This window comes from Solea solea, chromosome 21 (assembly GCF_958295425.1).
Source record: "Solea solea chromosome 21, fSolSol10.1, whole genome shotgun sequence".
Classification (NCBI taxonomy): domain Eukaryota; kingdom Metazoa; phylum Chordata; class Actinopteri; order Pleuronectiformes; family Soleidae; genus Solea; species Solea solea.
In genome coordinates this window covers 4,116,929-4,140,954 of record NC_081154.1, presented here as the reverse complement: position 1 = coordinate 4,140,954, position 24,026 = coordinate 4,116,929, and the positions used below count along the sequence as shown (strand labels likewise).

At 41.7% G+C, this 24,026-nt stretch overlaps 3 protein-coding genes across 4 annotated transcripts; 2 read left to right on the top strand and 1 right to left on the bottom strand.

Moving 5' to 3' along the window:
* On the top strand, window positions 1-1,207 carry LOC131448735 (cytochrome c oxidase assembly protein COX19). Its single transcript, XM_058621456.1, has 3 exons — window positions 1-150; window positions 741-852; window positions 949-1,207. Exons 1-3 carry the CDS (start codon window positions 69-71, stop codon window positions 1,046-1,048), a joined length of 294 nt encoding a protein of 97 aa, XP_058477439.1. The 5' UTR covers window positions 1-68; the 3' UTR covers window positions 1,049-1,207.
* Window positions 1,208-2,872: 1,665 nt separating this feature from the next.
* On the top strand, window positions 2,873-14,018 carry unc13d (unc-13 homolog D (C. elegans)). The gene is made up of 34 exons (XM_058621245.1): window positions 2,873-3,017; window positions 3,556-3,582; window positions 3,988-4,044; window positions 4,130-4,186; window positions 4,261-4,368; window positions 4,471-4,530; window positions 4,645-4,711; window positions 5,164-5,344; window positions 5,431-5,475; window positions 5,566-5,637; window positions 5,726-5,795; window positions 5,883-5,987; window positions 6,086-6,178; window positions 6,281-6,381; window positions 7,011-7,128; window positions 7,502-7,623; window positions 7,714-7,804; window positions 7,879-7,935; window positions 8,044-8,141; window positions 8,679-8,730; window positions 8,812-8,942; window positions 9,581-9,698; window positions 10,061-10,213; window positions 10,315-10,410; window positions 10,488-10,694; window positions 10,777-10,851; window positions 10,932-11,011; window positions 11,137-11,251; window positions 11,904-11,975; window positions 12,110-12,193; window positions 12,280-12,400; window positions 12,477-12,600; window positions 12,687-12,907; window positions 13,881-14,018. The coding sequence occupies exons 1-34, from the start codon at window positions 2,961-2,963 to the stop codon at window positions 13,997-13,999; spliced, it is 3,354 nt and encodes a 1,117-aa protein (XP_058477228.1). The 5' UTR covers window positions 2,873-2,960; the 3' UTR covers window positions 14,000-14,018.
* Window positions 13,993-23,829, bottom strand: unk (unk zinc finger). 2 transcript variants are annotated; one of them, XM_058621246.1, is made up of 14 exons: window positions 23,602-23,829; window positions 22,907-23,116; window positions 21,490-21,666; window positions 21,235-21,371; window positions 20,484-20,619; window positions 20,255-20,372; window positions 20,081-20,165; window positions 19,598-19,965; window positions 19,257-19,440; window positions 18,778-18,879; window positions 18,448-18,633; window positions 18,176-18,357; window positions 17,337-17,597; window positions 13,993-16,754 (listed from the first exon to the last, which is right to left on the bottom strand). In XM_058621246.1, the coding sequence occupies exons 1-14, from the start codon at window positions 23,739-23,741 to the stop codon at window positions 16,599-16,601; spliced, it is 2,442 nt and encodes an 813-aa protein (XP_058477229.1). In that variant the 5' UTR covers window positions 23,742-23,829; the 3' UTR covers window positions 13,993-16,598. The 2 variants fall into 2 exon arrangements, with proteins under 2 accessions (XP_058477229.1, XP_058477230.1); XM_058621247.1 differs by lacking the exon at window positions 13,993-16,754 and having other exon boundaries at window positions 17,368-17,597; window positions 18,172-18,357.
* Between the last annotated feature and the right edge of the window lie 197 nt (window positions 23,830-24,026).

Genomic DNA, 24,026 nt, shown 5'->3' with positions numbered 1-24,026 from the left:
CTACGTCATAACCACGCGCCCATTACTTGCTGGCTCTTGTGTGACCGGAACCTTAGACATAAACAAACATGTCCACTGCTATGAACTTCAGCTCCAAGTCTTTCAAACCTCGGGCTCCGGATAAAGGCTCTTTTCCTTTGGATCATTTCGGTGAGTGAACACGCACAATATCGGCCCGAAAAAGAAGCGACAACCGCCGCTACCACCTGTCCTCTTGTCCCTGACGACTGACAGCTTTAGCACAAGCTAACCCTCCTGACTATTATTGCTGCTTATTTTAAAAATAATAATAATGAATGGTCACGTTGAGACAGATACAAACAAATACTCCTCGTTTAATGTTTAATAGTTGTGATGTCACACAACAAAAATAGTTTCGTTTGTTCATGTGGTTAGGGACCGTATAAAAATTAATAAACAAAAAAAACATTCCTGACTTGATTTTTGAAATAAATAACTGAAAAACTTGATCTAACGTGCTGTAGTAGCTGTAGTTTGAATTGAGAATAGAGTTAAGTGTGCAAGGACACAATGTTGGTGGAAAATGACGAAATAAAATGACACAATTGTTTTCTATTGTGTTGTTTTTGGTTCAAGCTAAACTAGCAAGGAGAACAATCTCCATTTACCACAACTCAATCAGCCTTTGCAACATGCATAGAGCATTCTTTATCTAGTGTCCAGCCCTAAAAGTGTTTAAATGACATGTAATGTAAGCACAATTGTCACCTTTGTTTCAGGAGAGTGTAAAGACTTCAAGGAGAAGTTCATGAGATGTCTGAAGGACAACAGCTACGATAACTCCCTGTGTCGAGTGCAGTCCAAAGACTACCTGGAATGTCGGATGGAGCAGTAAGAGACATTTATTTTTTTTTTTTTTAAAACTGCCCTCACTGGAGTCGTTGTGAATAAAAACTGGATAATTAACTTGTCATTGTGTTTCTCTAGTCAGCTGATGGCCAAGGAGCCGCTACAGAAACTGGGATACAAGGATCTGATTGATCCTCCTTCTCCTTCAGGTGAAGCAGACAAAAACACTAAACCCTGACCTGCTCACAGAACAGCAGCTGATTTCTCAGGTCGAGGCCGCAGCTCAGGTCGAGGCCACAGAGGACGACATTGCTGTATTTGTTCACTGTAAATAAGATGAAATCTGTAATATATGGGGATATTTTTGACTTCTGTCAATAAATGCTTTTATTTTAAATGTGTGTCAGTCTGCTTGACTCAGGTTGGTTGTTTTTAAGCATCTGATACAGTGAATGGCGCTTTTTAAACATAACTTTAATTGCATCATAAGTGATGACATAAATCATGACCAGAGCAACTGTGTTTTTAATACAGTGTCTTCTTTTAATGTCACTTCTGTAACATCTACTATATTAAATGGGTAATTAAATGTTCAGGAATGCAAGTAAATAACTATAATTTGACATTTTAATCAAGAAACAATCATGTGCTTTACTATTTTTCTATTTGTTTGTAAAACAGTACATTTGGAAATGTATGAGTCACAATGATTATTATATTTTAGCATTAAAAATATAATGTCAGTTAAAGAGCTTCTACATACTGGTGTATTAACCATAAGAGAAACATAAAAAGCAGCTTTGGGTGGTGGTCTAATAAATGTGTTAAGCACTTTTATGTTGATAAATGAATCACAGCTTCATCATATACATGTTATTTAAAATGTATACACATAAATCCTACGTAAAAATGGCAATGACTGCAGTATATAATACTAGTAGTTATGTAATGCGGCTATTTTTCACTGTCATGTCTTAGTGAAATCAGAGTGGATGCAACTATAATTTGTGCCATGGTATTCTTTGACGTAAAGGGAGTTAAACAAACAACTGACAGCATTATAAACCCTAATGTTAGACCTAATATTGACATTTAATGCATGTAAACTAATTCTAGTTACCTGGTACAGTACATGTAGAGTATTAAAGTGTCAAATATCAGCTAACGATGTACACACAATAGATCGACAGTCATAAATACATTAAAACATGTATGTAAATAATATACAAATACAGTCTTTTGACTTGAACACAGAAAACAAACAAGATGGACAGTCTCGAGTTACATGTACTTTCATTATCACACTCAGCTGCAGCTTACCGTGTGTGTGCTTGTATTTGTCACCTCTTCAGGACTTAACAGGACATAAACACCAGTAGTCCTCATGCGGTCCTGATGAGGACATTCAACCATGAATTGTGGTGAGGTTAAGGTTTGGGTTAGGTGTGTGTGTGTCTGAGTGCGAGTTCTTGTATTTGTGGCTTTGTGAAAAAAAAAAAGGAATGAGGACATTTGAGGCTCATTTTGTGGGGTTAAGACCTGGTTTTAGGGCTAGGGTTAGAATTGGGTTTAGGCTAAGGTAAGGGTTAGGCATTTAGTTGTGATGGTTAAGGTTAGAGAAAGGGACTAGGGAATGCAATATGTCTATGAGTGTCTTTACTAAGAATGAAGCACAACTGTGTGTGTGTGTGTGTGCATTCCTTATGTTGTGGGGACAGTAATTTACACATAATGTATGTATGTTGTACATTCTTAGGTGATGACATGTTTTGAATTTAGCCTGAGGTCAGGATTAGGATTGGACCAGTAGTAATTATGGTTAAGATTAGAGTAAATCTCCAGGAAATCAATGTAAGTCAATGCAATGTCCTCAGAAGTCATGGAAACCAGTGTGTGTGTGTGTGTGTGTGTGTGCACAAAATGCAGCACAACAGATGAAGAACAGTTCACAAGCCACAGTCACTGATGTTACCTCCTTCTACAGGAAGTGATGCCTTCCGGCTGTTTCATGCGACATCAAGACACATCTCGCTCACATCACACACATAGTTTCCTCATCTTCCTCACACACACACACACACACACACACACACACACAGAGCACATGAGTGTAACAGGCAGGTGTGTGGAGGTTAAACATTAGCATCATTATGTCGAGTGAAAGAAAGGAGAAAAGAGACAACAAACTCCTGCAAACACCGGACCAGGTAAGAAGAACCACCCTGTATTTGAGCATAATGTGGACACTACTACAACACAGTGTGTTTAATTCTGTCACGAGATTGTTTGGTAACACGGTGACAACCGAACAGATGATATACTTTGTACTATATATAGTTATACGCTGCACATTTGAACCATTTCCTCACAGATGTTCTTGATTTCCTTTGTAAAAAACCCGAGCAAAAAGTTAAAAACTGCATCCAAACACTGTGACTATGATTCACTACTGTTTCTGAATGTATTTTGGGGTGAGATGACGCAGAGTGAAGCATACAGTGTTTATCACAAGTGACACATACGGTGTGCGTTTGCACAGCACAACATTTGTGTCTGTTTGCATTCTTATTTTTAGGACGATGATTTTCACGAACCTGAGCGTTGAATATGTGGCCACCGAGTCAGTTTCATGGTCACCAATAGAGGAAGTGAATTACACAAGAAGTGATCGAAAACAAAACTGTTTCTGTTTGTGTTTATTTACTGAAAGTGGGGCTCATTTTTCATTTATCTTCCGTTTTGCAGGGAAACGGCTCAACAGTTCGCAAACAGGTACAAAACACAGCAGCTGCTGGGAGTCATTTTGCACCTCAACGTTGATATTTTCCTCTTAATTTCTTTAAGTAGATTTGTCTTAATGGTCCAGGATTTAAGAGTTAGTGACCTCTAATGGTGAGAGTGCAGATGGTAACAAACCAAAGCAAGGCCCTTATTGTACACATAAAAGGCTTATTAAAGGCTATGAAAAGCGATTATACAAACATAATTATGTGGGCACTTATTCACGGACAAACAGCGAGCGAGGACCACTTCTTTGTGGAGTTCTGGCTCCTGATTGGCTGAAGTGTTTCCTGAAAGCCATGTTACCGATACGAACACAGATCTAATCAATCTATCCTGTCTTCATCCGTTTTCTCAAGTCCCTCTTTTTTTATTATTATTATTTCCTTTGCTCAGATTTCACCCGCTCACGCTCGTAGAATCGGGCTGACGAGAAAACTGCCGTTCAGGAGGGTAGGAGCCACTGAATCTACACATTTTGCACACACATTAACACGGAATTGTGATTTAATCAAAAATGTCTCGCACGTTTCTTCAGGATTTGGTGGAAAATGAGAACCCAGAAGAGAAAGCGCGGAGACACAAGGAGCTGGAGGTCCTCATTTATGATTTATCATTTATTTTAACGCAAGTTAGAAACAAACTATTCATATCTGTTTCTTTTCTCAGCTGAAGCCTCTGTACAAGGAGCTGCTTTACACCATCGCCCACGCGATGGGTAAACCGTCGTCCTCTGAGGACGTCACAGAAAGCCAACTTCAGCAGTACCTCAAGGAGGTAAACCGCTTGACTTCACACTTACGGGGGAATACCCATAATTCTATTCCTGTGTTGCCGTGTGATTGAGATTCACACAAGATGTCATGTCCTATCTACCAGGCTTTCACTATGACAGAGGCAGAGCACAGCAGTCTTTTGGAAAAAGTGCAGAGCACCGAGGTGAGAAAAGCAAGTCGGCATTGGTGTGCCACTGAATGATCTCACAGAAAATACCTATTTTATTTAGAATGTCATCTGTTTGAGGCAGCGATTACCAGTGTTTGATTCCCACAGCCTCCCGTTTACTGCCTGATGGCCACAGTGAAGGAAGCAAAGGGAATCTTGGGAAAAGATGTCAGTGGTGAGTCATTGAAGACCTTTTTTTTTTGTCAGCATACAACATTAATGCCACGACTTTGGGGTGAAATTACTCAAAATGACCAGCATTTAACATCCTTTCTTTCAAACGGGGTAGTATAGAGCCATGGTTCTCAAACTGAAGTACGTGCACCACCAGTGGTACGCGAGTTTCCTCTGGTGGTAAATCAGAAAGGAAAATCAGAAATACTGCTCTACTGTAGTAGTTAACACAAATGTTTTGGCTGTCTTTCCTCTTATCAAATATGATGCTGTATATCAGCATGGAGGACGAATATTGTGGGCTTGAATAAAACCATGTCAAATTTGACCAAGTTTGAATTTAGCGAGTAAAGCACTTGCGCACATTTAAATCTCTCGTTATACCTCCTGACGTCCTTGAGCTTCCTGCCTTGAGTGTAGGCCAACTCTGCAACTCGGGTCTGTTCTGGACAGGTTTTAGTGACCCATACTGCATGCTGACCATACTGGAGGATGAACAAGAGAATCTGACACGCCAGTCCAGAGCCAAACCCTGTAAGTCAGTTGTAAAAGACGCCACATCGGTTGACAAAATCTACCAAACGGACATAAAGAAGCAGACGCTGAATCCCATCTGGAACCAAACCTTCATCCTGTGAGTCTGCACCAACGTCCATTTCCTTTGAATCAGTCCGAAATGAGCATCAACCGACTGATTTTTCCATCTCGTTTTGTTTTCAGAGAGTTTGGAGATGTCGTTGGTGCCAGCTTCCACCTTGAGATGTGGTGAGAAAATCAAAAAGCACAACTCCGATTCTTTTGTCTGCTTTAAAACCATCTCTCGTCTTCATCTCTCTTCCCACTTTCTGTTTTCAGGGATAAGGATGAAGAGGTGTCACTCACTCAGAAACTGGAGGAGATCAAAACCAACTTTAACAGTTTGAGAAGGTACGACACTTCCTTTTCCCCCTCATGGCTCAAACTGTTAACCGAACAATGACTGTGAACACTTTCAAACTCTACTGGGTTTTTTTAGGATGATCAAGGAGGCCAAAAAGGAGAAAGGCACAGACGACTTTTTGGGAAACATAATCTTAAAATTGAAGGTATATATTTATATTTTAAAACTACTATTTCACTCTTGACTTTTTGTCCCCGCCAGTGTAATTAGTTCCACCTCCAACTTCCTTTAGGATCTCCACTCTACTGAAGATAACTGGTACAACCTCCAGCCCCGAACGGAAACGTATCCTGATCGCGGCCAGTGCCACCTCAATCTCAAGTTCATCCATAAAGAGGTGACTAAATCCCCGTTCTCTTACAGATATGGCAAACACATGCATCTGTTTTTTATCATTATAGATGATATAATGGTTATGTGTTGTGTGACTGGCAGAGAGATGGGACGCTGAGTGCCGGCCGGAGCGCCTACATCAACTACTGTGGCATCCTGCAGCAGTGTGTTCAAGCGTACATCTCCAAACAGCAGGTGAAGGTCCAAGCTCATCTCACCTAAAAATCCACATTTAAATCCATTGCATGACTTTTTTCTCTTTTTATAATTCCCTTCATTTTGTCTCGTCTCACTCAGGGATCTGGTCCATGGAAAGGAGCGTTGTGCGTCGAGGCCCAGACTCTGCTCGAGCTTTACGCTACACAGAACGACCTCTCACCGTTCCTGCAGGACCTGGCGTAAGCGAACATCTAACTAACTAGTGCAAGCATTAACAGAGCGCAAATGTCCACCAAGGCTGCTTCGTTTCCCACACTCATCGCCATCATTGTTTTGATATTCACGCTGCTTCCTGTCGTCTTCGTCTTATGACACTATTTCCTCATGTCCCACCTACTCTTTGGTGATTGGTACACACTACCCGATTGCGTCCAGGGTCGACTCAAACAATTTGTTTGATTGACTGAGGTCAGGTCAGATCTGTTACCCTCACACACTAACCAATTTCTGTGCCTACTACTACTCAGCCCAACTGTAAATCCTGAGTAAAATCAGGGGGAAAAAAATAAGGTTTAAGGAATAAGGGTAAGATAACTCGAAGTTAACTCACTGCAGAAGAAGCTGACAGTGTGATCATGGCTCCTCCATGCACACCTCTAAGTAAAAACAAATACAAGTACAAATTGTTGTTTTATCTTACGATAAACGCGCTCAAATTTCAGTTTCGGCCCCTGGCGTTTGTGCTCGGGCCCTAAAAATGTTTCATTTTCACATTCACATTCAGAGATTTACCGCTGTTAAATCTCTGAGTAATATCATCACACATTCTCTTGAAGTTTGCACATGTGTGTTTCATACCCCCCAACAGGAAGTGGGTGGCTTACAGTAAACTGTATCAGAGCTTGGAGGTGGACTCCTCTGTGCTCTTCCAGCAACTCACCAGTATAGAATACCACTGGCATCAGCAGCAGCTGCCCCACCAGCAGGTATAAACGCACCTTACTCCACCTCCCAGTCTTACAAAAGTCACACCAGAACACAAGTGCAAGAATTTTAAAAGACTGCAGTACATTTTTGAAAGTACTTTCATTTTGGATAATGAGAGCTCAACTTGTATGTACAATTTGATAAAGATTGGATTACTTCCTCCACACTAGCTCACTGCCTATGACAACTTTATCATGATATGACCATTTTTCAATGCGTCTTTGAAAAGCTAAGTTCTCTGTTGCGTGACATGTTCTTATCTATACAGCTTTTCATGTCTGTTCGTTTTCTGACTACATGTATGGTCAAATGTAAAACCAGAAGCTCATATCTGTAATAAGCATTAAGAAACACGTTGCACTGTGTTCACAGAAACAGGAACTTGGTGACTCTCTTCATGGTTTCCTGCAATACGGACTGTGTCTCGTGACCAAATACAGAGACATCTTCCCCCCAACCACCACTTCTACTCCAAAACTACACACACTGCTCAGGTACGGCCTGTTGTACATGTTTATCATTGTTGGCATGGATGAAACAACACCACAATAACTGTTTTTGGCGTTGTTGTTTTTTTTTACCAGAATCTTAGTCCAGATCTGTAAGACTCGGGCATTTCAGAAACTGAACCCAGCTCAGGTGGAGCTGAATGATGAGGTCAGCCATGCCATACAGGTCAGTCATCATACTAATGATGTCATTACAAATTGTATATTTTACCACCCATTAATGATATGTTTTAAATTCAGACAGGCACACAGGAGTGGTTTAACATTAAAAAGGGTTTGCATCAGCCAATGACTAAGGTAAAGACGACATAATGCTGTACCCAGAGTTGATGCTTCCATGGTATCTCTCCTATTTTATCTCATAAAGCTAATGTCATGTCGTCTCTGTACATTGCTGAAGTACAGGACCTGCCGGAGATTATTAACGCCCTCTCCAGTTTGATTGGGGAGGTGCGAGAAGACATAAAGCACAACAAAGACGTCTGGAACAGGGTATTTGTAAGGTAAGACGGGTCAAGTGGAGTTGAAGGTCCTTCTCTAGCTTGACAAAGGTGTAATAGTTGTAGTACATGGCCTACACGGTGGGATGGTGGTGTTTATGGCACTTGGAATCGCAGTACTCGCAGAATAAAGTCTGGACAGGTCACCATTCCACATGGCCACCATACAAATAACCATTTGCTCTCACATTCACATCAATGGTCAACATATGAGCGTCCAATTAACCTAAACCCAATCTGCCTGTCTTTGGACTGTGGAAGCTTGAGAAAACTCGCAAAAATGAGAGAAAAACTATGCAGACTTCACTCAGAAAGGCTTTGTCAAACCAGAATCTGAACTAGGAACTGGCTTATTATGAAGCAACATTGCTCACCACTGTCATTAATGTTTAGTCTAGTTTAAAATAACTACTGAAAAGGAATCTGAGGGTAAAGTTTACTTGAAGCAAATGTCTTTTTGTCAAAATATAGGAAACCAAATAGCAAGAAAAGTATATTTTTACTCTTAATAATGAAGGTGTTTGTTTCTCTATGGTTTAGTGCTGTGCAGGTGGACGTCTTCACCGTTGTCTATAAGACGTTCGACTCCCTGGTAAGTGGTCAGTGGAACTGTCCGAGATGTCATGACAATATCTGATGCCATCATCTCATCTTGCCACACCCTCCTCAACAGCTGGCAAATGAGGTGAAGGGAACGTTGTTGCTGATGGAGGGTCAGATGGAGCAGCATCTTGCCAATAGTCTGTTCTCCGTGTACCTGAACCTCCAGGCCATCCATAAAGAGAAGGCCTTCCTGCAGAAAAGGTCAGGCGTCTTGCATCACACCAGGTTCCACAACCAGTGGCCAAGTGCCAGAGCTCTTATCAAGCTGCTCTACAGTCTTTTCATATATCCTAACTGTGGGATAATGCACTGTAACCCATGTTCCAGCTGCACGAGATACACTATAAATATACACTAAGTATTCAAATACATTACAACAGTCCTTTAACATGGAGTTTGCCCCCCCAGAAGAGCATTTATGAGGTCAGGCACCGATGTTGGACGAGAAGGTCTAGCTTGCAATCTCTGTTCCCATCAAATCTCTGATTGAGGTCAGGGCTCAGTCAAGTTCTTCCACACCAAACTCATCAAACCATGTCTTTATAGTCCTTGCTTTGTGCACTGGGGTACAAAAAGGGCCTTCCTCAAACTGTTGCCACAAAGTTGGAAGCGTAGCATTGTCCAAAATGTCTTGGTATGCCGAAGCGTTAAGATTGTCTTTCATTGGAGATAAGAGGCCTAGAGCTCAAAGCCTGATTGAAACACCTGAATTCAATAATTAACAGGTGTGGCCAAATAGTTTTGTCCATATAGTGTACAACAACATGCAGGAATGACAACTATAAACACAAAAAAAGGGAATGTGACAAAGAGGATCAAGAGTCTGTCTGTTGTTTCAGGGGATTACTGGAGCTGACAAACTTTCATGAGGACTTCAGAGAGGCTCTACCATACTGGCTCAACGAGGCGTTCAGCAAAACTCAGGACAGAGTGGAGCGGGCTGTGCGGGTGGACCAGGTACGGTAGTGCTTGGGTTTCAGTGCAGTGCCATTGTCATAATGGACAGTTCATTCAGTTTTGTATCTTCAGGATTTTAGATATAGGCAATTGGATGTTTCACCTCTCATTCAGGAAGCTTCTTCAGGTTCGAGAACTGCAGAAGCTTCCTGGATGAGACGTTCCACCTCGCACAGAGAGGGCTTCTTCAGTTGTCTGAACCAAAAAACTGTAGTAGCCTCTTGGATGAGAGGAGAAACATCTTCACTTTAACAAAGGTCAGTCCAGTTGCCTACTGTATATCTAAACTACTGCAGATTCAATGAGCTGGATGACTGAGCACCTTCACAGAGACGTCATTATCTTGTGTAAATACCTTTCAGCTCCAGCCCCTGCAGACTGGTTCGGTGCCAATAAAGCACAGTTCCTCAGCAGTGGATCTGGTGGCTTGTATCCAGCCCATCTACTACCTGTGGGAGCAGCTGTCCTGGCCTGACCCTGAGGAGGCCTTTATGCTCATGGTCAAAGTCACTGAGGTATTACATGATGGCAGAGTGGTTCCAGTCAGTTACTGTACAGGACAAATTGAATATGGGATACAGATGTTGAAGAGTGAGGTGTATCTCTGTGATTTCAGGACGTATGTAAGATTGTGGTGAACTACTGTCACATCCTGAAGGAGAGGGTCAAAGTGCTGTCAGAGAACTCTGACCACGGCAGTGCAATAAACATGGTAAGTACACAGGAGGAGGAATTGTTTAAAAATACTACAAAATATACAAGAATCTTAAAACCCCTTTTCTTCTTTAGTTGTGTGTGGTAGTAAACGACCTGGAACACTTAAGGTCCTTCCTAACTAGACTCCCTACGCAGCTGAACTGGACAGGGCTTCGAGATCGGACTCAGAATGTCATAGGGGAAAGCCAGTTCCACAACACGCTGCCCTCGCAGCTTCAGCAGGCTCAGAGCATCCTCAGCCGAGAGATCCGCTCTGCTTTAGACACTCTCGGGAAAAAGGTGTGTACATGTTGCTTTCAAAGTATAAGGGGTTGGAAAGGACCGATAATAGCGTCACCTCTTTATCTGTTTGTTTCTCAAGATCAATACAGACATTGCGACTTACATTAGAAGCATGTCGACCAGGCAGCGGCTTCCCTCCAAGTCCACAGAAGATGTAAGTGACAGTCACGGCCTGTTTTGCACAGTCAATGATGCCTCAGGTTTGATTGATATCCAGGCTCCTCTCTGTTGTAGGCTGCAGCCCCTCTGATGCAGTACCTAGAGCAAGAGTTGAAGTACATGAATGAAAACCTGGTCCAAGAGAACTTCAACAGGTTCAACACTTGATTATCCTCATAATTTGTTTTGAGTGCGATGGTTCCATGTTGATTTAATCTTCATCATCACTTGATATCGCCTCATAAAATGATGTCTGTTTTTTGTTTTCTCCTACCTCCAGCCTTCTGACTCCTTTGTGGAACCACTCAGTGAAGATCATCTACCAGGTCGCGACTCAGCATCCACAACAAGAAGGATTCATGGTGTTCTGCCAGAGGCTGCTGTATACACTGCAGGTCAGTCCTCAGCCACGTGGTTGACCACCACAGAAGATTGTACAGTAAAATGGCACACATAGGTCAAACCTCAGACCTTGAAATGACTGAACAACACAACTGTTGGTTGTGTTTGAGTCTTTATGGAAGTCAAAGCAGGGACACAACAGGACACAAAGGTCTCCAGCGGGAGACGCAAAGAGATTTTAGAGATCAAGGCTTTCCAATACTCCCCCAAATGTAGACTGCCTTTGGCACAGGGACACATCGGTTTGTAGACAAGAGGGACCAGGGATCAAGCCCCCAATCTTTTTCTAAAGGAAGAGGAATGATTTGCTGGTGTTTTTCTGTCCAATTCTCAATCAATGTCCATGAAATTCTGTGCAGGGGTGGATCATGACCAAAGGAAGAAACTAATTAATTTAGGAGCAGATCCAATAAGGGAGTGGTTACAGGATTTCTTCCCCTTTAATTGAGAGATTGGGCTTTTTAATAAAAAAAAAGATATTAACTCTGTAGATGGCATTGTGGAAGTAGCATTTCAATTTAGCTCCATGAACTACCCTGTGTTTTCTATTATAGACTATAATGACTATTAGCATTGCTGTAGACTCTAGACATTTATCAATTTCTTCATTGAGATGCATCTTAATATCAGATATTTTGTTATCAGTGTCTGGAGCTGAGCTTCCATGCAGAAGGAAATGGACTCCCTATGAATGATCTTCATTCTGATGATTATAAGGTGAGAAACCGCAAATTGAAGAGAGAAATTTCTAGGATTAGTTGATGTTCCTTTGCGACTTTCCAAAGAAGAAAAGTCGCAAAGATCGGAATGAAAAGAACATTTCCAATGAAGTGTCTCTTCTGTCTGTCCAGACTCTCAAAGCCTACCTGACTCACAATGCTCTGAGCAGCCAGGAGCTTATACAGAAGTTCTTTGACAGGAAAATAAAGGAGCAGGTAAGATGGACACCTGCTGATAAGTGTGCACACTTACACTCGTCCAATTTGTTTAATCCTTCCGCTGTCTTCCTTATACGCAACAGAACACACACAGTGGAGAGAAATATGGCGCGGTCACCCTCCTCACGTCCTACAGGAGGTCAGACCAAAGACTCAGAGTTGAGGTTCTGAACGCAGTCAACCTCTTGCCAATGGACTACAATGGTAGGACCACGCACAACAATCACAGCCACAAAAATAACATGCAGAAAGCAGAAAAATGATTTTTGTCATTTTACAGGTTTTAGTGACCCGTTTGTGCAGCTGTGTTTGGAGCCTTACCACATCTTCCCTGAGATAGAAACTCGCTGCACTAAGATCAAAAGCTGTGATCTCAATCCCCTTTTCGACGAGGTTTTTGAGTTGTAAGTTACTGGTCTTAGTCAGTTCACTGTATTGGTTCGTCACACTCTAACCTCCAACCCTTTTTTCTTTTTTTTTTTAATTACAGCCTGGTTTCCCTGGACCAGTGCAAGGCTCCAGGAGCTTGCCTGGTGGTGACTGTTCTCGACCACGACATCTTCAGGACAGATGACTTTCAAGGTGAGGCCTTCCTGGGACTCAAGGCCATACCAGGAGTCAGTGGAGCAAAGGAAGGAGAAGGTCTCTCCTTAAGGCCGGACAGCCCGCCCGCTCAGATGCGCCTGCCTCTGATGCATCCTAAACCTAATGGTACGATCCGTCAGGGGGTTTGAACCAGTCAAGCAGGTTTTGACTTTTATTTTATTTGAATGTGGCACAGCAAGAGTAATCTGTCACATGGGCAGCAGGGGCACCTCACTTTCTTGCAGTGCAGTGTACAGTAGGTTGATAATCTAGCCTTGATTAAGGGAGGAACCACATTTAACGCCGATTTAAGGCCCTGGTATACTTACTTTTTCGACAACAGAAGAAGTAGTCGCCAAAGATAGTCATCTGAGTCTCAACCTGGCAACCTTCGACCATGACTCCCCGACAGGCCTTTCAGCTGTGACCTGCTCAAACCAGACATGTTAAAAGGGAGCTGTAGCGTTGTTCTCTTCTTCGTTGGTAGGAATATAACCTATTCTGTGTGTCCTGACTTGTACTGCCACCTGATGGCAAAGTGGGATACTACATGACGGTGATGCACGAGTATACCAGGAAGGATATCATGGGCTCAACACTTTGATTGGGCCCTCCAGTGAAACTGTTGCTACATCGATTTATAATAATTTATTATTCAGTATAACTCATTATTGCCTATCAATAGGACAAATTCAAAAGACACTTTATGGGGCTAAAATTTGTCTCTACTTTCCGCGTTCACTGAAAGTTTCGCACTCATATTAAGGAACTTACCCGACCCCACATTTCCCTACGTTTCAATACGACCATCTTATTTACACTCATTTGGTTTTCATTTATAGTCTGTGTGGTCGCAAACTTCAGTGAAATGGGCTCATAACGACACCACAAGGACCACAGCAAATCACAGCAGACATCTGTGGACTGGTGGTTGTGCAAACTTTGGTTTGGCCCTCTTTTTTTGAAAAGGTTTTTCTGGTACATGCTCTCTCGCAGCTTTAACGTAAACAAAACCTCCAGTTATCACGCGTGTTGTGATTTAGTTTTTTGAGATATAGTTGTATAGTTAAACTACTTTTTGGTTTTTTTCATTTTTCAGAGGACAGCATTCTGGCACTGCTGGAGTCCAGGAGAGGAGAACGGGATGCTCAGGCTTTGGTGAAGAGGCGAAGACAGAGAGAGAAGCAGTCGCTGATTAACACAGAGACAAGTTCTTAATCCAAAAATATACAATTTGTTTTAATGATCTGTACCAAAAAAAGAAAGAAAAGGAAATCCACTCAGAAGGAAAACACTGGTGTTGGATGATCTGGTGTGTGGACAGAATGCCGAGCATGGGTTATTAGCAGAGACCATCACAGTGATCATGAACACGTTCACGCCTGCATTTAAACCTTACACACTTTTACACATCTGTCTGCTTCCTGATGCTTTGTCTGATCAGTGCAAAAGATAATGACATCACTTAACTATGGAGATATATATATATATATAATATATATGTTAGACTACATTTGACACACTGTGAAATGTCAAAGATGACTACAAATGTAAAAATGTTTTTAATCATAGCAAAAGGGGCCAGGTTTAACAAAAAAAAAACATGAAAAGCACTTAAGTAAAAATAAAAAAAAAGGATGTAATTTCAAAGACTACACGTGTTGACCGAGTACATTTGCCTTGATTGTGTTAACATGCTTTAATCTTCCAGTTTATGTCTGGAACACTGGAGAAACCTGAGTGCTTCAAGAGGCCATCTGTTGGAAACTTAAACAAATATTACTAATGTTTAAATATTTTGTCATTATTTAACAGAATTGTTGTTTTTTTTTAAATAAATGCATTTTACTAAAATATTATTACAATAACAAAACAAAACAAAAAAAAATCAATCAATCACCATAATCTAGACAAGCGCTACCAGCAGTCTGGTATGGCCTCCTTTTGGCTGTAGCATTATAGGATTATTATGAAAGTGAATAATATGCCTTTATATTGTTTTCAGTCAGACCTGTTGATGCTGTTACTTTCAAATAAAGATGCGGTGTTTATTCCGTCCATTTAGACATTTAGTCTGGTGTTGTTTGCCGTCACACAACTACAATAATTTGGTCTCCTCTTCCAGAAACAGTGACACATTACTCAGGATATTATGAACTGTATGTTTAAGCAACACCATGTGATGTATCCGTCGAGCTCTGACAGTTACAAAACTTAATGAACAGAAACCAAAGCCTCTCACTCTGTGATCTATATTCCTCAGAATCCCATCCCCTGCTTTCTTAAACACTAGTGCAAACACCAAACCCCATTTAGAAATCTTGCTATTTCAGAGGTTTCCTCCAACTCGAGGCTCATTTATTCTACTCATGTCTACTTCAGTGAGTCCTTTTCATACGTTATACATCCGTTAGATAGCAGCACAGAATCAACAACTAATGAGAACAAACATGGCGGACGTGGAAGAGGATGTGATAATGTACTTCTAGACAGTAAGAGGTAAAAGTTTCTTACCAACTTAAAAAGTCTCTTTTGTACAGAAGAGTATTTGGAACACATGTAAAAATGTTTTTGAAAGTAAATAAAACAGCAGATATGCTGAGATTAAAGTTAGAAAGTCAGAATTCTGAGTTTATTCTGAGATTAAAGTCAGAATTCTGAGATGTAAACCCGAATCAGAAAATCATAATTCTGTGAAAAAACTCAGAATTCTGATATTATTCTGAAATTAAAGTCAGAGTACTGAGATTATTGAGATTAAAGTCAGAATTTCAGAAAATTGTAATTGTGAAAAAAAAATCAGAATTCTGAGATTAAAGTCAAAAAGCCTGAATTCTGAGATTAAAGTGATTAAAGATTTAAATCAGAATTTTAAAGTCAGAATTCTGACTTCAAAAAACCTGTGTTCCTCCTGAGGGCCGTCTCACATGGACTACACTGCCCCCCCCATGATTGCCAGTAGTACTGCCGCTTCGTCAGTGTGTCTGTATCTGAAGGCTTTCAGTAGATGTGCACAAATACGGCTGACATGAATGCAGAGGACGGACAAAAGACCTGTTTTTGTTCAGTATAAATGAGCCTCAAGTTGGACCTTAGCCAGGAAAACCACTGCTGTTTACATCTGTGGTATATTTATCCACAGTCAGAGGGAGCTCCTAACTGTGGAGGACTGAAAAGGTTGTAAAGAAATGTACATTGTCATGAGCAATTGTCTCGATTTCTGAGAGGAGACCAGAGTTTTCAACTCACATTTGAAATGTCCCAGAGCTTTGAATTCCAAAAAACAAACAAATGCCTTTGACCTTCGTGACAGCAAAACCAGCTGAAACTGTCCAGATGGAGAGAAAACACACAGAGATGTGTTTTCTGCATCTTTAGGATGAGCTCATATTTTTGAAACATTAAAATATCATTTAGGAATATATATATATATATATATGAGAGCCGAGTTTCATTAGGTTAGTGAAGAAATAACAGCAGGTCTTTTAAGTTTCTTTCACAAATCAGAAACAGTGTTGCTGGTTGAGAGCAATTACTCGTAAAAATGTACTGGTTCTCCTCGGGTAACACTGGAAAAAATTGTTAATTCTAAATTCGACATTAAGAGCTTTCACTTTGTGCCAGGCGCTCAGGAAGTCGGTCATTGACCAGTCGACGTCATCTTAAAAATACAAAACCGGGTCAGTGATAGTGTTGTTACCATGTTATAAAACGACCTCAATGTAACTCCTAATGGCGGCTGAGGTCCAAGGCTGGTATCTGAGGAATCAGAACTGACTGGTCGGTGGTCTGCCGTGGTCCGACGTGGGCTGTGACGTCAAGAGCGCTGTTGGTCCAGGGTCTGTTCAGGGCAGAGCGGGCACTCTGTGGAGGCGGAGCAGCTCTCGCACTGTAGTCCGTGGCCGCAGGGCAGGAACGCCGAGCCAGGCTTGCCACACGTCACACAGCACTGCCTCTGTTTCCTGAACACAACCTGGCGGAAAGGGAGGGGAAATGTTCAGACATCGCGAAATAAAAAGTCAGGGGAGCACCGCTTGAGGTTCACAACTCAACTTAATATCTAGAACTTAAGAGTAGCCCGTGCCCATTATTTGTACATAAACATCAAAGTAAACAGACAAATGACCATAACTGAGAAGATAAACACAACATATACTGTAAATGCATAATAACAAACCAAAGACACGACAGCAAAATACAGGAAATAAGCCAAACGTTAACTATAAAATGAGAGCAGCTTTAAAAATAACACAACAGGGAATTTGGGACAAAGAAACAAGGTGACACAGTGAACTCGACAGGCAACGGCTATAAAAACTCCAAGAGGGTGGTATAACCCAATTAAAACACACGTAAATAAGATTAAAATACAAGTGTATTTGACTACATGTGATCAGAAACTGCTGCTTACATGGCAAATGTTCAGATTATAGTCTAAATCTATTAATGTCCATCTAAAAATACAGTGGTCAGTAACAGTAATAATGTGATCTTCACAAACAGAAAAGCAATACGAGTATATTTATTCTTAGATAAAAAAAGAGTCTGGTTTTACCTGTTCTACAGCATGTAAGCAGCTACAAAGCTGAGCCTGCAAACTCAGCACCGACTCCATCGGCAGTCTGTGCAGTAGCTGCAGCTGATGCAGCGCTAGATGTGGGTTGTCCCCGCTCCTTAAGCTCTCCAGCGCCTCCTGCAGGAGAGTGACCTGTCTCTGCGCCTCCTCCTCAGCCTGCCTGGTTCTCTCCACCTCCATGGCTGCCCGTGTCGCGTGGGCGCGCGACTCCTCCGTGTCGGCCTTCACCGTGGCCCACGACTGCCAGAGTAAATAAATAAAACAGGATAAAGTTGATGATTTATTATAGCATCAAGGTTTCCGGAACAATTGTGTGCAGCTGTGTTTTGTTTTTTAAGGATTGAATCACTCTTATTTTGTACCAATGAAGAATATTTGGAAACCTGGACACGGTGCTAACATGCTACAATATCCCATTTTTTTCCAACTGGATCCTCCAATAAGAGCTTATGCAGATTTGTGAAACAAAAATAGATATTTCTCAACATTGCACTGGAATACATAACATGACAATACCATTGAAGGCTGATAAGAACAAGTGATGGGTAAATGCCAATAACTGCCTCATCCATTCCACAGGTTTGCATTTTTTTCGAGTCTATGTCTACGTCTCCGTGTTATGTTTCTAAAACAATAATGGAGAAGTGTGTCTTCCTTTATTTGCAGAATCTGTTTCACATACACATTTGAACAATGGGCCAACTTTTCCACCTCCCTCGAGTGTTTTGACACAAAACAAATCTCAAAAATCCCCATAAAAACAGGCTGACCGTAACCCACCTACAGATGTATGCACACATGACCCACTACCTACCTACCTGAGCTGTGTGTCTCCAGCTGTGACCCCACTGCTTCAGCGTCCTGTGAGCTTCCTCCAGCTCCTGTTTGAGCCTGGTGGCCTCTACACAGGGGCCAGAGGGCAGAAGGGCAGGGGGTGTCCCGGGGGACCCCTGCCCGGATGGAAAGTGCTCCCAGATATTTGTACTCATACCATTTAGACCTATAAAGAGCAGAATAATTATCACATAAAAAAACATCATCATCATCTCTCTCTCTGTTGCCTGATGTCATAGAGTCAAATCCCACAAACCTAAAGAGCTATGTGAAGGACCTAAGAAGCTGCTCTCTGATTGGCCATGCTGCGACAGGTGAGAGGAAAAGAAAGGAGACGTGTGAGGCCTAATTGGAGGAGACGGTGAAGGCGAGCTGAAAGGAGCAGAGCTGCTAAAGGATCCGGGGATGTTGACAGGGGCAGAACTCTGAAGCTGGCTACCTCCTACAAACACAGAAAGAAGATTTGTTTTGGGGGTTTTTTTTTTGTTTTTTTTTCCCAAAAGGGAGTGCAAGTGTGTATGAATTCATGAATTAATTTGTTAATCCTGTGCAGTTGTGTGAGTTTATGCTCGTGTCTGTGAAATACCCAGCATTACTCCCACACTTGGCAAAGCAGAGCTGCTCTCCAAACTCCTCTCCAGTGCCGACACACCAAAATCATTCAGGTCAAGATCATCCAAGGCTGATTCTATAAACATGACCACAAAGAAATTACACACATTAGATATACATATGAATATTGTGTATGTGCTAGGAATGGTTTGATATCACTTTTTGTGTCTAAAAACAATAATTCAACCTCGAGTCCTATCTGAGCGACGGGAGCTAGACTTGTTTTAATTTGGGGAAGATGTTTAACTTCATCCAAGAGGTCTCCTCAGTTCTGAACTCAACAACGACCGATAAAAACATATATATTTAACTATATCTAAAATCCTGAACATACAGACTGAGAACCTTCACAATCTTCTAATTGTTTGATTGAACTTCACAAAAACTGTTGCTGGCTCTTATTTTAATTTTTTCTATTTTAAATGTTCAGGTTTTCAATACAGCCCGACTCACCTACTACAGATTCCACCGTCTCACTCGTGGGGTAAAAAGGCAGAGCGTTAGCATTCATGCCCGAGGTGATGCCTGAGCCCAGTGGTCCAAGAGGGGCAGGACTCGGAGGAGTAGCGGCCAGACTCGAGGGGATGCTGGAGGACAAGCTCAAAGGGCTGCCCACTGGTAAAAACACTAACAGGTCCTAGAAAAGACAGCAAGTGATTCTTATGAAAATATAGGACAAATGTGTGACATTTTCAAAAATGATATCAAACATTTGCTGCCTTGTTCTATGCAGATTTAAACCTCCAATTTCAGAAAAGGGCTAATTTTCCTTTGGATGAAAACTGTGTTGGTACCTGTTTGCTTTGTGCTGATGCAAATTCTTTATTGCGCTGCTCTAGAGCAAAACTCCTGTGCTTGGCCTGGTCCTCCCTCTCAAACCCCGGCGCCCTGCCGTATCCTCCTTCTCCTGCCCACGGAGACAGAGGCTCTACTGCTCCGCTCAACTCCTCACACAAGGACAGAACATTGCCCAGCAGCCCGCGCTCTGCTGCACATGACCCGGCAGACAGGGAAAAGGGGTCTGACATGGAACCAGTCCCGTGCCCCATGCTCATTCCACTGGGGCTTGAAGGGGCCTCCTGAACGGGAAGAGGGTCAGGAGGTCTGGGGGGTGGAGGGGAGCTGGGAGAGGGGATTGATGGTTCATCTGGAATAAAAGGCTCTGGAATTCAAAGAATATAATTTTATACTATTACATTTCTGCTGTAATAAAGCAAGAAGGTAAAGGGAGACATTTATGCGGAGAAATATGCAGAGTTGTATGGTGGGGGACTCACTTTCAATATGAGCAAAGGCACAGAAGGGCCCTCGGGGACAGCTACCGCACTGCTGCATGTCATTACACTTTGTGGATTTGTAGATCTGTGATAGAATAACAGAAACACTCCATCTCATATTCATCCCTGGTAAATTCTAGTGAAGACAGAGTATGTATTACAGAAGAAACAAACCTCTGGGTGGAACTGCTGCTCTGTTCTGGTGTGACAATACTGACATCCCTCTGCTCCCTCACATTTACTGGGATCCCCCCATTCCTCGCTCTGTTTAACTGCAGGACATGGCAATGCTCTGGAGGTAAAAAAAAAACTATTTACCTTTACTATAACAACAACTGAAGGAAAAAAATACAATATTTTTTGAATCTCTTCTTTTCACACAATGTAAAAAAAGACAGAACACCTGTATTTGTGTTTGTGCGGGCTGCGTCTCCTGTCTTTGCTGTTATGGTAATACGGACAGGCATAACCTTGACGGCATAGACGTGGCGGTTTCTTACACAGCTCTGTCTTGTAGTGGGACAGCACATAATTGTTATCTAATGAAACACAACACAATAAACAAATCACAATTAGAGGTGACAGTATGGATTATATTTGAAAAAAATACTGAATTTCACTCATCTAGTTATGATCAAATCAAGTTGTTCGGACTTGATAATAATCATTTCAGCTGGAAATTGTTTGTTGCGAGATGTGCTGTTACAAATAGTCCAGATCCATACTACATTTTCATTTTAAAAATGGTTTCAAACAGAAAAGTATTTATTTCCGCTCTATATAAGTTATCTGCTATCCAATATAACCACACACACTAGACATGCACTTGCCAGTGTAAACAGAAAGCAGATTCTCTGCTCTCTTACGAATTTATTTGCTTAGCTCCAGAAAGTTCTACTAACAACAACAGTTAAACGGGTCAATCAGGGATTAAATTTAAGACCGATGATGACAAGTTGAAACAGAGTCAGCGTCAACATTGCTCTCCTTTCTAAGCTGGTGAACTTAGACGAGCAGGAACAATTTAAACGTTTAAAACCACTACCTAAGTTTTCAAACTCAAATGGAAACAAACTCAAGTGTCAATGGCAGACAAATCTACATCAGAGGTGCAGCTTTTTTGAATGATAGCAAAGTAGAAAAACTACATTTACCTTGCCAACGTGGTTCCTCGCTAAGTATCTTCTCTATAAGTGCAGTACTCGCTGCTTGTCCTGACTGTCCGTCTCCTCCTCCACCACCTCCCTCTGAGGCTCCTGAGCCTCCCTGAGTCTCCATCACCTGCACCTCTCTGTAAAATCCACATAATAAAGAAGAGACACTCAATGCTGTACATAAGTATAGCATAGATACTCATTCAGAAATCATATGAGGGTTGATATTTGATCAGGTTTAGTTCTTTTGGGCACCTGATATCATAGACAGGGCTGCGCAAGTCATGTGACCCATGTGCAAAGGCACAGTGGGAGCCATTTTTGCTGCAGTGGCCTTTTGAATCAGTTTCATGGATACAGGATCCCGTTTTATAGTAGCGAAGGTGGTATCTGCGCTCTGTGTCACCTGCTGTCCGGTGTAGAAATGGGCATCTGGAACACACACACACACACACACACACAATCACATTCAGTAATTCTGCAATTGTGATCGATAATTCGTAAATTATTGTGAAAGGTAGATTTCTCAATTTCCAAAGTCCAAAAACCGGTCTTAAACAAACAACCACTTGTATATGTGAACAGGGTTTTTGAACTGGCACAGCTCTGTTTATTATTCTCAATGATATTCATTTTAGCAGCTAAACTTTTATTTTAGTGACACATGAAAATTGTTTTCAATGTGTCTTTCCTTCTTGTGTTCAATTACGGTAGTAATAAAAAGTGCTGTACTCCTGCCTGAAATGATGGCAACGTGCCATATTCTAATGAGGAGTGAAACAGGAACAGTTTACATTGTTCACATACCAAGTCATTAGCATGTAACACAGACATCCCTGTATGACACCTGATCACCTCACATTCCTACATTTATATTCTCTTTGTCTGTACATGTTGTGTACGAGCTGACATGAAGACCAATAACGATTCGGCACATTGAAGTGGAAAAGAAGCAAACGCAGTGAGCAAGATGTTGTGTTGTGCTAATGCACACTGAAGATCGTGCATCAGACTCTTTTCTTCCAAGGCATCCTCCTAGATTTTCAATTGTGGTGTATGGGCGTATCCTCAATCCCTGCTTAACTGACTTCTTTGATGTGTAATGTCCCATAGATGTTCGTGGTTCACTTGAGCAATTCAGATTTAACATTTCAAATGCTTACAACTGTTAGAGATGGGACATGGCAATTCTTTGGATTATTTACAATTGAAATGACTTTGGTAAACCCCCCAAAATGTTTTCCCTTCACCGTTGTTTACTCCCACAAAATACTCTGTACTAAAACTGAAAAAGGATGTCATTTACCATGATTTTTCAGAGGACATTTAAAAAGGTACAACACTACTCCACAGCTACTCGTAAACAAGATGCAAAGAACATTTTTCACATGATTTAAATCTTAACCTGCTTTCACACATCCGCTTATCTTCCACAAAAAGATTCTCTCGTGGGTGTGCACACAAATGTTGGCAGGAGTTGCTCAGGAGATTCTCCTGCCAGGTGCCTATTGTAATGGCCAGTTATGGTCCATGTAACTGAATGTTCTCCTGCTGTCGTGAACATGTCTCACACAGACGATATCCACCACAAACTCTGGAAAATGTCCGGACCACAATCTCGAGACACTACCACAGGTACCACAAGTCTGACAACGGCTTCAGTCACACTCACTCATCTCCATCAGGACAGGTGCCTGACCCCTCATCATATTTGGTGCAGTAAACATCTGGGCTGTAGTTGAACGTCCCATCCCGCCGGCGAATAGGCCTGCGGCGCCGCTGGTTCAAGAAGTGCCAGTGAAAACAGGAGAAGGGCCTGTGTTGTGTACATTTGTGCTGCACAAACAGGGGGCATTGCTCAGTCCTGAACTCCTTCAGATATCTGCCACACAGAGAGGGGACGACAGAGTGGGGGGTTTGATTAAAGACACTAAAACATTATTGTCTTATCTGCACAGAAACAAGCTTGGCTGCATTTATATTTACTTCCAGTGCATATTTAAATATCAATATTTACAGTGTCCATGTCTCAAGTGCTGTCTCAGCCTACTTAACAATTGTTACTGGCTTCCACAGGACTAGTATTACATATTTGTACTAACGACACATAAACAACAACATAATACAAGTTATACGACTTCTACAAGGCTTTTAGGAAATGACTGATGCTAGTAGGGCACGTTAGGCCCCTTTATCGAAACCTGCTTTCTACGATAAGCACAGGAACGCTATATAAGGCGCAGTCATATTAACATTCATAACTTGCTATATTTCCCCAGAACACATGTTTTGCAGCATGTTGGTACAAACAACTACACGTGAGACTGTGCCCACTTAGCTAGCAAACCATGCTAACTAGCTACGTACGTGTAATGCTGAGGTTTCTCGGGCTGCACGTTCAACACGGTTGCGGGAGATGTCGAACCCCCCGCGGGTGAGGACGAAGAGGTGCCCCCGGTAGTCGTCGCTGCCGAAGACTGCGGGGGCTGCGAGTGCGTTTTAGACATTTCCCCCAGTTTGAAGCCAAACAACAAAACGGTTGTTTTTAGCTTAATGGCTAGCTATTCTTGTTAGCTCCGAAATCCGCATTCTACAACGATGTGAGCTTGCGCAAGGCAGGCGGAAGTAGTAGACCGAGGACGACAGGAGACAGAAAGGGATTATGGGATATGTAGTCCATTAGAAAATTATGCTAGATTTACAAAAAAAATAACCTCTACATGTTGATTTTTAGCTGAAATTATGTATAGTTTATATAGTTTTATATGTATTATGTATATTAAGTTAAGTTT